General features: G+C 34.3%; 1 protein-coding gene across 2 annotated transcripts in view; it reads right to left on the bottom strand.

The window, feature by feature from the left end:
• The window catches only part of LRRC7 (leucine rich repeat containing 7), a 446,889-nt gene that overhangs the window by 60,061 nt on the left and 367,240 nt on the right, over positions 1–19,588 (bottom strand). For both annotated transcript variants that reach the window (XM_047871231.1, XM_047871230.1), the window contains one exon: positions 15,373–15,492. In XM_047871231.1, coding sequence (XP_047727187.1) covers positions 15,373–15,492 — 120 coding nt within the window. The remainder of the gene's footprint in view (positions 1–15,372; positions 15,493–19,588) is intronic.

The following is a 19,588-nucleotide window of genomic DNA, read 5'->3' on the forward strand; positions in this document are numbered from 1 at the left end:
TACCATGACCAAGTAGGGTTTATTCCAGTGATTCAAAGCTTGCTCAATATTTCAAAATCAACCAATTCAATGCACCATATTAATGGACTACAGAAGTAAAATCATGTGATCCTATCAATGGAAGCCTAGGACATTTGACAAAATTCAGCTCCCATTCATAACAAAAATTCTGAGATATATAGGAATGGAGGGGAACTTACCCAACTTGATAACGAACATTTCCAAAAAACTTAAAGCTAACATTATACTTAATGTTGCAAACTGAATACTTCCTCCCTAAGATGAAGTACAGGCACAGATGTCCACACTCACCACTCTTTTTAAACACAGTACTGGAAGTTCTAGTCAATAGACTAAGGCAAGAAAAGGAAATAAAAGGCATACAGATTGAAGAGGAAGAAATTAACTGTCCTTATTTGCATATGACGATGACTGTCTACATTGAAAATCAAAAGAATCAACAAAAATATATTCCTAGAACTAACAAGTGAGTCGAGCAAGTTTGCAGGATACAACATCAAATGTATTTATGTACGTTAGCAACAAACATGTGCACATCGAAATTTCAAGCAACAGCATATACAATCACACACACAAAAAAGTGAAATATTTAGGTGTAAATCAAACAAAGCTTGCACAGGACTTATACGCTGAAAACTACACAATGCTGATGAAAGATATCAAAGATTTAAATAAATGAAGACATATTTATAGATTGGAAGACTTAACATAGTAAGGATGTAATTCTCTCCAAATTGATACACAGGTTTAACAAATTCCTATAAAAATCCCAGCATGATTTTTTAATGGATATATATAAGATTATTCTAAAATTTATATTGAAAGGCAGCAAAAATAGAATAACTATAATGATTTTGAAAAAGAAGAAGAAAACAGGAAGAATAAGCCTATCTGATTTCAAGATTATTATAATTACAGTAATCAGGACTGTGTGATATTGGCAGAGGGACAGACAGATAAATGGAACAGTTCAGAGAACCCACAAATAGATTCACACAAATTTGCCCAAATGACTTTTTGTCAAAGGTGCAAAAGCAATTCAATGGAAAAAAGATAGCCTTTTCAACAAACGGTGCTGGCACCATTAGACATCCATAGGCAAAATAAATGAGACCTGACCTACGTCTCATACTTTGGGAAGAACTTTGAGCTATATAAATTAGCTCAAAATAGATCACAGACTTAAATGTAAAATGTTGAGAATGAAAATCAAACTACAGAATTCCAGAAAAGATTAGCAAATCAAGAATGGGATCAAGAACAAAGAACCCTCAAAATGCAAAAGTAAGAAACTAAATAATCCATTTGGAATAATGTTGAAAGATGTGAAGAAACATTTCACCAAAGATTATACAGATGGCAGCAAATAAGCACATGAAAAGATGTTCAAAATCATTAGCTATTGGAGAAATTCAAATTAAAACCACAGTGAGATATCACTACACATGTATCAGACTGACTAAGTAAACCATAGTGACAACAACAAATGCTGACAAAGATGAGGAGAAACTCAGAGGCTGCTGCTGCTTGAAATGTAAAATGGTAAGAGCCGTTCTGGAAACATTTAACAGTTTCTTAAAAAACTAAACATGCAAGGAGTACCATATGATGCAGCAGTAATATTCCTGGGCATTTATCCTAGAGACTTAAGACCAACATTCATACACAAACCTGTCCATGAATGTTTAGAACAACTTTCTTCATAACAGCCCCAAACTAGAAACAATCCAAGTTTCTTTCAGTGGGTGACTGGTCAAACAAACAGATGTGTCCTTACCATAATATACAAAACAGCAATAAAAAGTAAGAAACTATTAACACACACACACACAACGATATGAATGAATCTTCAGAGAATTATGCTGAGTAAAAAAGCTAAGCCCAAAAGATGACATACTATAGGATTCCATTTGTATGAAATTCTTCAAACAACAAAATTATAGAAATGGAGGGTTGTAGAAATGCCAGGAGTTAATTTAAAAAATAAGAGGCAGTACAGATAACACAGTCTTTGAAGGTAGATGACTCTGGGTTTTATTTCTTGCTTTTAGTTGTGCAATCGTATACAAGCTACCTAAGCCCTCTGCTTATCATATGAAAACTGTAGATATAATAAGTGCTTCATAGAATATTGTGAGGAATAAAGAAGACAATGTATTGAATTGAGCAAATTTCTTGGTACATAGTAAGTACTCAATAATTGCAATGAGAATAAAAAGTTCTCTGCTGCTTAAAGATCTGATTGTTCTTTGGACATAGCAATAGATAATCACCCAAAAGAACTGTTTTTAAACCTGTGGCAATTAATCAATGTCAACTTGCTTTATAAACTGCTCCTGAAAATTAGCCAATCAGCAAGAGTCTCACTCAAATAACCATGCTTCCCCAGTTCAAGGTCAATTAACCCCTAAATATTCCAACTTCTGAAAATCCATCAATTCTTGAACTCCATGCTTCCTCAGATTGTGGTTTTACTCAGAGATTGTACCTTACAAATTATTTGTTAGCAAGCAGTAAATTATGTTTTGCTTCAAATATTGAAAAATGGCTTCTTTATGGAGGGATACCGCATATACAAATTTAAAAAACACAATTCTGGGGCTACTGCGTGGCTCAGTCATTTAAGAGTCCGACTTTGGCTCAGGTCATGATCTCGTGGTTCGTGGGTTGGAGCCGCACATCAGGCTCTGTGCTGACAGCTCAGAGCCTGGAGCCTGCTTCAGATTCTGTCTCCCTTGCTCTCTGCCCCTCCCCCACTCACGCTCTGCCTGTCTGTCTGTCTCTCTCTCAAAAATAAATAAACATTAAAAAAAAAGTAAAAAACACAATTCTGTCATAAGTGGAGATGATGCTACTCACTCTTCACTAATACAGCTAATATTTTAAGTTGCAGTGATTCACCTTCATTTTTTTTCCCATAGACACTTCCATCCCCATTATTTATATGATTTCATAAAACTGTCCAGATGAAGAGTACAGCCAGTGTTAATGTATAAGTAATTCAAAAGAGACACTAACTCATGACCTTGGTCTCATTAACAGCCTGCTGTTAGGAACACCGCTAAATGAAAATTTAGCTTGTCCCTAATTAACAGATTTTTATCCAAAATAATATTATAACAGCTACCAATAATTAAACACTTATATGACAGACATTGTGATAAATATTTTACATCATGGTGTTAATTTTTAGAACCACTCTATAAGGTATGCATCACTGTGCTCTTTCCCCCATTTTGGAAATTCAACAGCAAAGCTTAATATGCGCAAGGGCCAATCAAAGATAAAGTTCAAGTTCATAATTTCTCTTGCACTTCTGCTTAAAAGAAAAAAAAAAGAACACGATCGTAAGAATAAAAAATTGAGATTTTTTTTCCCTGCAGCTTCAGTGCATTATTTAGTTTTTATGTTTTAGTATAATTGTCATTTTGCAGGGATTAATTCAATATTCAGTGCAGTTTCATCACGTTTACCAGTGGTTTTGGTAACAGGATTTATGTTATTTTGTGGAAAGTGGAGAGAGTGTTAAATAGGGGGTGGTGGTTGGAATCTTAGGTGATATAATCAGGAAGTTTGATGAGCTAAATTATTGAGAAACAAAATTAAAAAAATGAACTAAATTCAATACTATAGAAGAATCTGTAGGTAGGTTTCAGTCATGCGCAGAGCTCCTACATCTGTTCCTTCTGGATTCACAAAAGTAAGTAAAGAAATTGCAAATGTTTCGGATGAAAGAAAATGAAGGTTTAGGGGAAAAAAGTGCATTTAAGATCTAAACTCGATTTGTGTAGGATTGGGAAGAACAAGTTGAAGAGGACTCAAAAATTATTATTATTATTTTTTTTTCAAAAATTATTTTTAAGTACATGACTGGTGCCAGGGTTTCTTTCTCTCTTCTGAACATGGAAGAGAAGAAACAATACCAAGTTGTGGCAAAAAGTTCTAGCTAACTACATATCAAATATATTGCTGATATTGAGGGTTATTTACTATTACAACAGGTCTATGCTATATGTTTTCTGAAAGTTTTTGGTTGAGTGGGGTGGGAGGGATACAATACCTTAGTAGTATAACATAGTAGTTAGACCAGGTTGTAGAAGCAGACATTACTAGGCTCCAATCCTGTGTTCCTCAATTCCATGCCTCTGGCTCCCTGTCCCATAAGATTGTTGTGAAGATGATACGAGAGTGTCTATGTTAAACAACTTAGTACAGTCCTACTCTGTATTGTAGAAATTGTTTTATAATTATGTTAACCAAACTAGTCAGCATTATTTCTTCTTCTTCTTCTTCTTCTCTCTCTCTCTCTCTCTCTCTCTCTGTATTTTAAATATTCAGCTGGGGCAGTTTTGATGCCAAAAATCTATGTTCTCCCATTTGGGCATTAGAGGACAATTAAGCAGAGATACTTGGAAGGGAGCTCAGAAGCTTAAAAGAGAGGGGGCAGGAAGATGTTCTTTCTCCTGTCCTGGGGACTGGGTGACATTGCATTCTGCTGGCATAGTGCAATATTTTTAGAGGGGGTTATTCAAAATACTTGTTGACTTCAATTTTTTAAGAGTTAAAAACTGGTGATATACTTCAATGCCCCAAATGACAGTTAAAAGGGTGAGGCAATAGGCCCTTTCCCTTCAGTGCATACGCCTTAGGATGACAGCTGGCTGATATGTGCAGACAGTCTTTTCCGGCTTATTGAATCTCATAAGCATATTCTCTTATGATTAAATGTCAACTTATAAAACAGCTATGGAACTGGAAATTATTAACCAAATGAAAAAAACAATAAAGGATCCACAGTAGCGAAAATGATGAAATTAGAGCTAAGTCTATACTCTTCAACCTACAATTTGTTTTGTGATGATGCTAACTTACTACATTCCTGAAATAAAATAAAAAGATGTTAACAGTAACAACAAAAATTTGACAATTATTCCTTTCACCCTTAAGATTTATTAGAACCTTTAGATAGCCAGATAAAGTCAGATAAAAATCAAGTGGCAAGACATGGGATCTTACTCTTGTGATATCTTCTATTCGGCAACAATCCTTGATCATCTGCCAGTTGCCATGTTGTTTAGATCTTCAAATTACATACTCGGTCATGGACATTTTTATTTCACTGGATTAATTTTTCATTTTCCTTTTGCTTTTATATGTCTTCCAAAATGAAGATAGTATAAATGTTATTGAGTTATTTCAATTTTCCTAGGCAGAATAGTCATTTGTTTTAAGGAACAACAAGAATTGATGGAATAAGTAAATCTGCCACTTTATTGTTTTAATCTGTGGCAAGGTTTTTTTTTTTTTTTTTAACCTCTGACTTATCAGTCATTTGATAGACGTTCTTTGGGTTTGCACTCTCACTGAGGAAATAATTTAGAGTCAGTCTAGATGAGAGCAATCTCCTGATTTTATAACAGCGATGGCTTTCACTACTGGACACAGCTGTATTGTTGTACTTATATTAGGAGATAAAGGGATGTACTCTGGAAATTAAAGAATTAGTGTTGTATTAAGTAAAAAAAAATAATTAAAAATAGCATGCATGAAACTAAACAGGGTTTTACTCAACTGCCACTTTTGCTTCAAGTTAGAGATTTTTTTCACTCACATTTCTACAAACTCCTATCCACATTAATAATAGTACATCAATCGATTAAAAACATACCATTCTAGCTGGTCAGATTAACAAAATAAATCTTTGCAATGGATCATTAAATAGAGGAAATTACTTCATTGATTTCTTCAAACGCTTCTTCCTGATTCAGCTACTATTACCGAGGACGTGGAACTGCCCCTGAAGGGGCCCCTTTCCATGAAAGTTTTGACTTCCTACAGGCCATGTACTCTTGCTTTGGCAATTAATTCTTATTTAACAAGCAAGTCTTACTATTTACTCAGGCTTCTCTCTCTTATTTCAATAATTCGCAATTATGGGGGGCATTGAATCTAATTGGATGCATTCATTCTTATTTCTCTAGTATAGTGAAAGACATGGCTGCACTGATTTACTGGAATAGATAACATGGCAATCAATCAGGAAGCTGTGTTTTAAAAGCATACATTTAATTCATCTGAATAATGGTTCTGATACTGGTAACATAAAAGGAGTGCAACTTGAAATTCTCAAGACTAGATTTGAGCCCTTAGCTTACGATTCCTACAATTATTCTTTGGATTATTGTATGTATTTTAACACCTAGCAGTGCATTTTTATCCTGTTCTAGAACAATAACTGATATTTATGCCATAAAGACCATGCTGAGGCTACGCTAGTAGATATAAAAGCATATATTTGTTAGGCAGGGGACATTAGTGCATGTCTTAATGTAGTCACTAAATATAAGCATCAGAAATTTCAAAGAGCCTCCAATGGATATTTGGTGGATGCCTAACAATATTAGCAATAATTGATACTTAACCATAAATCATATAAGATAGAGTTTTCACCTACTTCCCTCTCCTACTCTTGACCCCTCCTAACCTGGAAGGAGATTTGTATGACGGTGGGTATGCTTGCTTCCCAGGCAACTCGTGTGTTGCTTAACACTCCTTTTTTTGGGTGCTGGGGTGGCTCAGTCGGTTAAATCTCTGACTCTTGATTTCAGCTTAGGTCCTGATCTCATGGTTTGTGGGTTCAAGCTCCACGTGGGGCTCTCCGCTCACAGCGCAGGGCCTGCTTCAGATCCTCTGTCACCCACCCTCTGCCCCTCTCCCAGTCACGCTAGCTCTCTCTCTCAAAATTAAATGAACGTTAAAAAAAAACCCTCCTTTTTCAATCTAAGGGCAAAATTAAGGAGTGGGTACTTACTATGCACACAAATAATCATTTTCAGATTATTTCTGGATACCAAAACCCTACTTTCCAGGATATCAAAGAAAAGTATAGTTGCATTATTGTAGATCCATAAAGTTGTCTTCAAAATCCTGCTAGGGATTAAGGTTCATGCATTTGCTATCTTCCCACTGTTCCCTGTCCTTTTTAAACTTTAGTTCCCTGAAAGAAGTGGCTTTTGGTCAAGAGAAAAATTGCATATATTAGTGTAGGAAATGTCTCTCTGGGGGCAACAGATTGTGCCAAGAGTTTTTTTTTTTTAATTTAAAAATCCATAATTGTATGACGTCATCAATTTGCCCTTTCACTGACTCATTTCTTCATTTTTGGGCAGAGCTCCCTGACAGTGAATGAGTTTGGCTGGTCTTTCTTCTTGAAGCTCAGCAGCCTCAGTGGAATATGCTGTCACCGTGGATATCAGTGTGGTCTCGATAGAGCTCAATACAGAGTCCTAAGTCACACCACCGTGAGTGAGAGTGACAGGAAGAGGATGAGGGAAACAAGGAGAATCTCAGTCTACCAGGTGACTCAGAAAAATCTTTTCCTAATGTTTAGAAAAAATGTTTGGAGCTTAAAATGACTATATAAAGGATTCCAACCTGTTTTTGATTTTCAGGGATGGCCCAGTCTACCAGAAAAATTAAAGAAATATTTACTCTGGCCAGTGCAAAATGTGCCTCTATCAGAGGAGAAAAATGAGGCCTGGAAAAGAGAAGCAGAAAAGCAGGAGCCAGGATTGTGCTTGGCATTACTCACAGTGATAGGGAAAGTTGTTCTCATTTGCTTATGGACTGACAAAGTCGAGGCATTTATTCCTTGTGGTTCTTTACTGTTAATAATGTGCATTGCTTTGGGAGGGAAAAATACAAAGCCTCAGGCAAAACCTACTATACCTGACATATTTCTTTCTGTACAAAAGGAGAGGTTAGCTACAGAATTGACAATTACTAAGTTTCAGAATATTTTTTTTATTTCACTTTTATTTTAAGCTGGAACTTGACTCTGATGTAGTTGATGGAAATGAGAAACATACCTACTTCCCTGTATCTTACCTCCTATATGCAAGGTTTACTGGGTTGATTTTCCTATCTGCTTCTTCCACATATTGGTTTGCTCTCTTATAGCCTCAAGATCTACTCTACTTTTGCCATCCTTACTTTTTCCAGTATTTAAATATTCATCTCTCTTTCTTACCTGTTCTAGACTTTCCACTATTTCCATATAAGCAAGCTATATTTACCCGCCTCCCTGCCTTTGATATAAGGGATTCCAACAGCACTATTGCTGTGTCTCAGCTAAATTACAAAAGTCGTGAATTATTGTTACTTTTATTTCAGTTCCACATATATACAGTGCGTATAGCAGTATTTGCTCTTAATGGAAAAGGGTTTGGAAAAAGTTACTTTTCAATGGCTATAACTTAATAATCATGTATTATAAATACTTTTTTTTTTAATGTTAGAGAGAGGAGTGACAGTGAGGGAGAGGGGCAGCGGGGAGAGACAGAATCTCAACTTCCCCTGCCTAACAAATATATGCTTCTTTAACAGAGAATCTTAAGCAGGCCCCACGTTCAGCATGGAGCCTGATGTGGGGCTCTATCTCATGGCCATGGTTCATGACCTGAGTTGAAATCAAGAGTTGATGCTCAACCAACTGAGCCATCTCTAATCATTATATATTTTAGATGATATCTATGGCAGAATAGTAAAATGCTTTTTATTTAAACAACTAAATATGCAGGTTAATTTTCATCTGTCACACTTTTAAATATCTACTTTTTATTTAAAAATGATCTCACTTTTTTGGAAAGTTCTACAATAGATGGACTTTTATTACCAAGTGGAAACCAATTCTAGTAAAAATTTGATTCACTTGTTTTAAAATAAAAATGATATCTTGACCATATGGTCAACAGCAAGGCAACATAAGATTTTCAGAAGGTATTTTAGATCTTATCTTTCTAAGTATGTATAGAAAGAAATGGTAAAATGCATTATACTAAGATACATGAAAAATGCCAAAATTAAAATAAGGAATGAATATTCCTTCCCAGGAACTTAATTAAAAAAAAATTTAATACTTCATATGATTTGAAAAAGCAAAAATTCTAATTTGGTTCCTGGGAAAGAAAGGATAAAAAGACAATGAAAATGATAAAAAAAAACCACATAATTTTTCTTAAATTTCTTTAAGTTTCTCCTAATGAGTTCATGGGCATGCCTCACAGATGACAAGCATCTGGCAATCACGAAGCCCTTAATGGCTGAGCTGGCTTTGTAGATGTGAGAAAATCCTGGGCAAATTCAGCATCAGGGACAAGTTTATGAGCCAAGACTAAATTAGCTGCATTTTTATACTTTTCTTCTCAACTGTGTCCATCTTGATGTTGACCCTTGGTAACTATCTTTATTATTCTAGCTGCCAACTCATTATGCACTTAATCTAGAAAAACAGACACTTGGGGAGGGAAGAGTTGCTAATGCTGAAAGAGACCTTTGAATGTCTAGTCTTTACATATTAAAAGATTTTCAGATTTAATATCACTAGGATTTTAAAGTTTCTTGGTTACCCTTTCCAGAAAGGGAATGTTTTAAGTTTCATTTGTTTTAATATGCCACTTTAGCCTTTTTGCCACAATGCTTTTCTGCTCCAACATTGCAACATATCCTTACGGGCTTTATCCTTCAATTTTAAACCTCCTCAAGGATATGCAACCTTAAGACTCTCAAAAATTTTTTAAGACTCTCAATATTCTTAAAAGAGTTTGTCATTTCAGAAGTAGGGAAAAACAGCCTTGTCATTCCTATGGAAGGAGTCTACCAAATCAGAGTATAATATCTGGCTTTAAAATGAAAAAATTTTCACATAAGAAAGGAAAAACAAAATTTCACTATGAACTTCCTACTATTTTCTCTTAGGTATAGGAATGTAATCTAAAATATGTAGTCACCTGTGAAATCTTGGTGAGTAATCTAACTTAAACCCCACATCTCTCGGAAGAAACTGTTTCTTTTTCCGTACAGCGGATAAAAATAATAAAAAATAATGAAAATAATAGTACTTACCTGATATGGTTGTCATGGGGATTAGATGAAGAAATACATTATGACATTTAGCACAATACCTGACACAGAGTAATATTTAATATATGGTACATAATAGTTCTTACCAGAGTGACTTTAGCATAATCCAACAGATGACAGCTGTGAAAGCAGAGATGTGACAGCAGTCTAACGTACAAATATTCCTGAAACCACTGTTGTTTTCAGCCATTCAAAAGTTTTTAATAGCAATTCTTAAAGTGCTTGTGTAGTAATGTTTGGAATTCAGGGGGAGGTTTACATAGCTGTGACATGTTCTTCCAGCAATGACCCCCAGACTCTGCATTGACGGATATTTAGAATTTGAGATTTTGGACACTGACATAGCAAGAGAGAACTGAAAACTACCACCTACTATTACACCATTAAAAGAAAAAAAAAAGTCAGTTAAATCCCACCTCTTGCCACTCAGAAAAAAAGAGCAAAAAAACAAGTCGGGATTTAACACCCTCAAATTTTGCCATGGATTAGCCACTCTCGGGTACTCAGGACAGAAATAGTAGATAAAGAACAAAATCCTTTTTGATCGATGAGCACTTTTTGTCTATTTTATGTGTCTGAAATATTTGATGTGTTGGAGGGTACCCAAATTTGTTCTCCTATAGTGTTTGCAGTACTCACAGGCATATCCGTGAGTACTACCAATATTAGTTCAACCAAAGAGCTATGATAGCCAGAACGGAGAGCCACAGTTCAATCAAAGCCTTTCTGAAACTGTGTCTCCCCCTGAATCTCTGAAGCACCACAGGGTTTCTGATCATGGTAGTATCACAGCACTAAATACCACACAGTTGAAGTATCACAGTAGTAACATAGGAGTAACTCTAAGAATAATAATAAGATTGTTTAAAAACTCTAATACAGAGATTTCAAGAAATACACTGAAATGGAGCTGGCTACGACTTCATCATTTATTCTCCTTTGATTCCCCATTCCATTTGTAGTCCAATTCTTTTTTTTTTTTTTTTTTTTTTAAAAATTTTTTTTTCAACGTTTATTTATTTTTGGGACAGAGAGAGACAGAGCATGAACGGGGGAGGGGCAGAGAGAGAGGGAGACACAGAATCGGAAACAGGCTCCAGGCTCTGAGCCATCAGCCCAGAGCCCGACGCGGGGCTCGAACTCACGGACCGCGAGATCGTGACCTGGCTGAAGTCGGACGCTTAACCGACTGCGCCACCCAGGCGCCCCTGTAGTCCAATTCTTAATTTTCCATTCTCACTCTGTCTACCCTGACTACTCACTTCAACTGCAAAAGTAATATTGATTTTTAAAAACATTCACTGTATAATGAAATATAAACACAATAAATAGTATTTTTTTCATATTTATTTCAGTGAATCCTGAAGCCCAGGTTAATAATCCCATTACCATTTTCATTTCCTTAAATTGATTCTCACTGAATATTAACTTAATATATTCATTTAGAATATAATAAATTAAATTTGGATATTTAGAGCATCTTTTAATTTCTCTACTCTGTGAGATAATAGGTAGACACATCTATACGTTCTAAAATTCCAGATTTTAGGCAAATTTCAGGTAATCTGAAAATGCATATCATGATAGTAGGAAGAAGATACATATGAGTTTACACATGAAAGACATACTACATTATTTCACATTTGAAAAGAAGTATCAAAGGTTATGAAGTTTTCACATAGATGAAATAATTATTTTAGTCTTAAATAAGACCAACTACCTTACTAATGTTTAATCAATACAGGATTGCATGGGGTTCTTAAAAAAAGTAGAGAAGCAAGCAAATGATTATCATGATTTTTACTGATGATATGATTATGGAGCTTGAAAATAGATTTCAGGTAAAGTGCATATATGGATGGTTAATGTAAACAGCTCTTAATTCCATTCAGAGTAATAAGTGAATAAAGCTTTTTCTTTCATGGGAAAATTATAGTAGCTTTTGCGACTATGTAAGTGGATATGTTTCCCCCCTTGGGTAGGCAACCTCCCCCTTGGCTCTGATAGGTATTCCTTCAACTTCCTGTCATCACATTCATCCTCTTATCTTTCCTCAAAAAGAAGTAGATCCCCCTCCTTTCTTCAATGAGATTTTCAACTTTCTCTTCACCGGTACTTCTCATCAGCCTTCAAATATGATCAGGTGTCTGCCACTTTAAAAATTCCTTCTGTCTTCCTTACATCCCTTTTTATATTCTACCATAATTCTTTCATTCCTTATGAAGAAGCTCCTTTCTTGATATTCTAGGTTTCTATGTTTACCTACTCCTTAATGTAGGTTCCAATGAATTCCACTCCATCAAGTAGGTATTAAACTGCTTTTGCCAAGACCACCAATGATCTGTTTCTAAATCCAGAGAGCCTTTAGTCATACTTATTTTGCTTGATTTTTTTTTTTTTGGCAACACATGACACTGTTGACCACTACTTCCTTAAAACATTTTTTTCCATCTAGTTTTTTATTGGTCACTGGAGTTGAGAGCCCTATCTATTCTACTCCAACTGATTAGTCAAAGCTAATCATATAATTCCATTCATCTTGCTAGGGGTGGGAAGTCCTTCACTATTTTGGATCAATGAGATCTAAGAAGACATTGGTATTTAGGGTTGAAAAGTTTTGCTTGAAGTTTTGAAAAGTTTTGCTAATAAGAGGTAGGGATTTAGGATTGAAAAGTTTTGCTTGTAACAGACTGCTTTTGGAAACTTGGCTCTTTCCCTTGATGGATTTGGAAGAGGAAGCTTGTATCTCTAATTGTCACTGGCACACAACTTAAATAATGAGAGGAACCAATTTTGGGATAAAGCCAACAATATGGATAGAAGAACGGAGAGGGAGAAAAACCCTAAGTATTTAAAATAATATAACTGAAGACTAAATCTGAGGCTTACTCTAGATCTTGATAATCAGCTAGATGTTTACTTAATATTCAAGGCTGTTTCCCTTGAAGTTTCTATAACTTGTGGTAGACCCTATTGATAAAATCTATCGTTATTCCTTCTCTGTTCTTCTTCCTAAGAACATCCCTAAATGTTGGTGTCCCATGGAGCTCTGTGTCATCCATCTGCCTCACAGCTCAATTATGACATATATTTTGATGATTGCTAAGTCTGTACCTTTAGCTAAGATTTCTCTCCTGAACTTCAGATAAATATCTCTAAATATCCACTAACCGTTACCACTTAGATACCCTAAAGATACCTCAAGTCAACATAGTAAAATGTACACTAGGCTTGCCTCCTCCACTTCCAACCATTAACTCTTCTTGTGCTTCCAGTCTCAGTGAATGGCACATCAGTCCCTTGTCCAAATGAGAAACCTGTGTCTCAACTATGGAACTTATATCTATCTCCTATACCCTATGTCCAGTCAATCCCAACATCAAGTTGGCTCACCTTTTAAGAAGATATTGAATCTATGCATTTCACTCCACCACCCATTGCTTCCACTTACTCTCCCCTGTATTACAGTAGAAGCTTTTTAACTGGTCCAGTTGCCTTCAGTCTTTCTTCTCTATAATTCATATTCTGAAAAGCTATCAGAATGTTCTTTAAATGAAAATTTAATCTTTGCTTTCTCATGTTTAAAACATTTCAAAACTCCCCTTCTCATTTCCTTCAGAATAAAGTACAGCACGATCAACCTTCTGTTTACCTTCCAGCCTTATTTTACACCACTCCTCTCAACTTTAGTTTCTTTACTAAACAGGTGCCCTTTCCAGAAAATCTCATAACCCTGTATCCCAACTTCAAAGCACTAATCACACATTATGTTTATCTGCTGTGTTAAATATTGCCCAACAGGCAGATTAATAACATGTGTAACACCTGTAATCAGGGTATTAACAGCTATTTGAGGTAAAATAATTTGATATTTTATATATATATATATATATATATATATATATTTTAAAAAGCACTGAAGTAGTCATCAAGAGGAAAATCATCACCTAAATTACAAAGAAAGTATGTGATTATGTAGTATATATGTAAGCTATGAAGCATAATTACAAAATTCAACCTAAGAAATAAAACAGTAGCAAGAATAATACAAATTTTCTCCATGATCTTACCCCAGTTTCCTCTTTAGAGATACCTCTAATCATAAATTTTGCTAACCATTCCCTTTTAAAAATAGTTTTCTGACTCATGTACTTATGCCTAAACAATATATTTTAGTTTTGCTTATTTTTGAGAATTATAAATTTGATAGGTTTGATGTGTTCCATCTTCTGAAACTTGTTTTTTACTAAAATTATGTTTCTAAGGTTTATACATATTATCATAATTACTGATTAATTAAAGCAATTTTCATTGATTTAAAATATCCTTTTGTGTGAATAACAGAATTTATTTACATAGTTTTCTGGTGGTAGGTTTTTCCAGTTTCCTACCATTGTAAACATTAAAAGTGTCTTGAATAACATCTTAGGAGGACAATTTTTAGAATATAAGGTACACTCATGGTCATCTTTATAAGATAATTTGATTCCAAAATGGCTGTTTTTATTCCTACAGGAACTATGAAAAGGTTTCCATTGTTCTTATACTAGCAAACAGTTTACATTTTTCAGACTTAATTTTTGTGGACTAGTAGGTATAAAGTAGCATGTTTTTTTTTTTTTTTGCATTTCTGATTGACAAAAATATTCTGCTTTTTAAAATGTTTATTTACTCTCTTAATTCTCCTTGTATTTTACCATTCTTTTGTATTGTGTTGTATATCTTTTCTTATTGACTATATGAGTTTTAAAAAATATATTCTGGAATAGCAATCCCTTGTCTCTCATATATGTTGTAATTATCTTTTCCTGGGTTGTGGCTTTCTTCTTATTTCCTTTATGGTAATTTAACATGTAGCATTATAATTACTTACTTATCACTTAGGCTACCTCACTAGACTAAAAGATCTTCAAGTTAAGACACCATATCTTACTTTTGTTCCCCAGAATCTAAAAACTGCTCAACACATAGCTAAGCACAGTTGCTCAGTAAGTATTTATCGAGTGAATGATTAGATGAATGAACTGGTATGACTTTACAAATGGTAAATCAATCGTTTTAGTTGAATTTCATTTTACACAAATTGGCTACACCATACTGCTAAACTCAAGAGGGTCAGAAGTGTATATTACACACAATCCTCTACTTGCACTTCAAAGGTGGGTATCAGACACTAGTAAGAGGTGATAGTATCCATAGAGGTGGCAGGATATTGTTTATAAAAATTTGTTACCAACTCTGAACATTTGGCAGTGTTCATTTTTCATTCTTTTCATGCACTTATGGTTAACTAGACTCCTTATAGTGGGAAAATATTTAGTCTAAATTTATTACAAAATTAGAAATGAAGTTATGACATAAAATATGGATTACATATTACAATGGATGCACAAGGTTCATGGTTTGTGTCATTAATTTGAAACTGGTTACCTTTTTAGTAATGGTGTCCGGAGGTACATCCCGCCTCCCAAGAGGATAAGGATTCCATTGGCCACTAGGAGATACATCTTCTTGTCCATTGTCTAAAATGTTGCTTTGCTGGGACGGGGTCTATTGCAAAAATGGTATGGCATTCTTTAGTGATGTAATAGAAGTTTATCATAGTTTTCTGAAAAGAGTCCCTAGTGACTGTAAGATTAATTGTGTTTAATCGCAGAAAAACAAATATTGTGAACTGGAAGTATTATTATTCACTATTTACTTAATAAGAATTCTGAATTGACAGGTTTTTGGAAGCAATGAGAAATTCAATGAAAATAACCACTTTAGAGTTATTTACTGAATTTTAAATAAAAGTTTAGATTATTTACAATACCTGAATAAAAAATAATCCGAATAACATTAACCAATTGTTAAAAACCACAACATTTAAAAATTGCTTAATTCATTTCTTTACTATAATCTTACCGTTTAGACTATAAACTGAAACCATATAATACATAGTATATAACTTTCAATATTCCAAACCTAAAACAAATTTTATAAGGCTGTACTGATTCTGGGAGAACATGCGTTGCACTAATCCAAAATAGTGTTAATAATAGCATAGTGTAAGACTTACGGTACTATGACATTATCTACAGATAGCTTTTAGGGAAATATGAAAGCAACATCAAAAAAGTTGTGCTATTAGAATCACAGCATAAAATAAATCTGACTGTTGTGTTTCTAAATTTATTTATATAGATCATTTGTGCTTTAAGTTTAAACACCTCATATATTTTTAGCTGATTTACTGCTTATTATTTTTAACAAATAATAATACCCCTGTATTTATTATTATTAGTATTTGATATGGGAGAGAGTTCCATAGTTTGACCTGAGCAGGTAATTACAACCATCAGAAAGATGGGCTCCCATAGAGGGATATATTTTTCCTGTGGAATGAGATTAACTTTTCTCAATGACTTTTCTCCTTCTCTAACCTACCACATACGCAGCTACTCCTTGATTTGCTGGGGAATTCTTCTGTGGATGAGAAATTATGCTGTTTCGTACACCGTTTTCTGTATATGTTTTGAAGTATCCCTATGGATAAATCAAGCCTAGTTAGAGGGTGCATGTGCAGCTCTATTCTGTGTGAGGAAGTGTCCAACCCCAGGGTGGGAGAACTGGGCCATTCTCTTCACAATGTTGCACAGATGGGCGGCTTGGCAGCTCTCATCTGGTTATAGAGAGTGGTCCTTGTTGGTTTTTAAAAAAACAATTATATAACCATCCAATCTGCATGCTGATTGCATGCGTTTTTTAAAAAGGATTGCTTGGAACTATTTTAAAACAGGGTTATGATACCAGATGGAGTTTTCCTAAGGTATAATGGATATAATGAAAAGTAAGGAGGTAACTCAATTTTCTTATTGTACTTTGGCCATGTGAATTCCTTTTTCAGGAGTCTATCAGAAACCATGAACAAAGAGAAAAACCATCCTGAACTGAAGCTTCTGGGTTAGCTAGGAATGCATTCACTTGTGGTTGTTTGAAAATTCGCATGTAGGTAACACATTTAAAGTACATATTACTTGAAAAAAAACAGATTGCTACTAAATCCCTGTCTGTCTGTTTTCAAGCATTAATTTTCCTTTATTTCCTAATATTTCCTTTATAATATTTCCATTATAGTCTTTTCCTTTTTCAGATTAACACGTTTGCATATGCTCCCCCCCACAGTTTTTCTATATATTAAAATACAACAAATCAAGTTATTAAAATTAAGCAGTTAAAATATAAGTATTCAGGGTAAGCACTCCTAGCTGGTGTTTTTTTGTTTGTTTTTAGTTTAAATTAATATCCATGTCTTTCTGGCTTGATTTCTTTGCCAGTGAAATGGGATAAAAAATGTGTTCATCTGGCTAGGTGTTTGCAAAATACACTTTTAAGAAGTGGCCAGAATATATAACACAGATATCCCTTTTTTTCTCCCCTCTATATCATGTCCATCTCCTTCTCTATTTCCTCTACGAGTCCTGCTTCAGCTTCCCAGACAGGACTCTTTGTCACAGAGAGCAACTGAGAATTGCAGAATTTTTCTTGGTGTTAAAAAAAGGTGAAAACCCTTTAGTTGACATCCTAATATCGTAATGGTGTAGGTTCTTCATTCATTTAGGAATCTCTCTCTCTTTTTAAAATTAGAATTAGCAACCACATCGATTCTACATTACAGGGGTCAAAGAAAACATAAACATGCAGACACGTGAAAAAAATACTTTCACTAGACACGGAAATTAAAGGAATTTCCTGAAAGCAATTTCCTTTATTCATTTCAAGAATGCTCTGGCCTTTTTTGTTTTTCTTAAGTGAGACATCCTGGGAGGAAGGGGAGTTTAAGTTTGGAGAAGTAGAAAGACCATGAAAACAGCTTATCAATGTTGGGGGGAGGGCGGGGATGGGTAATCTAAAAAAGAATTATACAGTGGGTTCACATTCTGTTCCTAAGGTGTACAGCTATTTACTAAAAAATTATACTTTTCACAAACTGCTACTGAATTGTATGTAAATGCAGTTGCTGAGTTGTGAAAATTCTAACAAAGGTTAAAAGGAGCAACTGAAAAACATTTAAAAAAGTAATGAAGCTATCATTGTTGAAATTTGTTATTTCAGAGAAAATAACCAAATTGAGATTCAGTTACTCATTCAATTATTTCTAATACTACATTCGAGATGTTTTCTTTAGATACTTTAAAAAAGTAGGAATGAATCTTCTTTTCCTCAGCATATGTAACCAATTAAATATAGAAGACATCGAAAATCACCATATTGCACCATTTTCTCAGCGTCTAAATTCTGTAGATCTTTAATATTTCAAAATATAGACAAAATGGTCATTATGATTTAGTGAAAAATCAGAAATTATATTTGTTAAGAAATACTCCAATGCTAGGAGTTTTGCTGATGGGACTCTGTCCCAAAAATGACCATGGACATTTATAGATTTAACATTTATGTTTTTGACTACTGTGAATGAGCACAAGTGTGTACTGGAAGAAGTAATTTCTAATTTGGCTGAGACATAAATATGCATGAAAACGTGTGATATATATATGCATGTATATAAATGTGTGCATGCATGTGTTTACATGTGCCTATGTGAGTATGTGTGTATATGCAGGATTCACGTATATGAATAAATGAGCTTAGCTGACCCAGTAGTTTTACTTGGGTTAGCTAATTAATGGATACACTGAATGCTTGACAAATTATACTTACTGCATTTAGCTGGAGAAATTATATGAGAGTGGTATTAGCATTTGGCACTTTGCAAATGTCTCAGGATGTGTGCCTTAAGATCTCAAGGATCTATTTTGCTTAGTAATTAGCCTACAGTTCACAAAGGCATTACCATAGATTCAAAAATGTTTTAAAAACAATTTTCCCAAAAGTATTTCCAGTGAAAATTAGAATATAATTTATTTTCCACATATATTTAAAAAATAGGTATTACAAAGACAAATATATGCCAAGTTACAATATAAATGATTTTGATTTCAAGGCGTTCAATCTGAAGGTGGTAATGTAATGTTCAGATGATTTTTAAACCAGCATTTCATTATTATGGTCAGGAAGCGTATGTATGAGTACTAACATTATTATGTTGGTAATGTTAGTCATTGTCCATGAGGATTTATGTGGATTTACAGGCTGGAGGTTTTTTTCATAATTAGAAAGATAAGTGAATCTTCCTTGAGTGATAGATAGCCAATAATAAATCCAGCAGAATCAATAGAAACTATAGGCAATAGAAACTATAGCCCCAAGGTGCTACATAAATCTTGCTTTGCTTTCAGCAGAAAAAAATGGGATTAAGTAACCCATGAGAATAGGGTGAATAAATGCATATCAAATGTTGGTACTATTTGATCCTGAATCATGTGCATAGATCCAGTAAGAAAGGACATTAGAAATTTAAAAAATAATTTTAAATAGGTGCAAACATTTCTATCTAAATTTCTCTAATTCAAAAGATAGTAGGATGAGTATCAAGTAATAAAACAGATAGCAAGGTCATCTTCTTCCAGGCAAAATTCTATGAAAAGATTATTTAATACATATATTTCCATCATTGCAACTTCCCTTCCTCTGAAATTATAATTTATATTAGTGTCTGTTCCAATAAGGCACTAAGTAGTGGGTGCTATGGTATAATATGGTG

This window comes from Prionailurus viverrinus, chromosome C1 (genome assembly GCF_022837055.1).
Source record: "Prionailurus viverrinus isolate Anna chromosome C1, UM_Priviv_1.0, whole genome shotgun sequence".
Taxonomy (NCBI): Eukaryota; Metazoa; Chordata; class Mammalia; order Carnivora; family Felidae; genus Prionailurus; species Prionailurus viverrinus.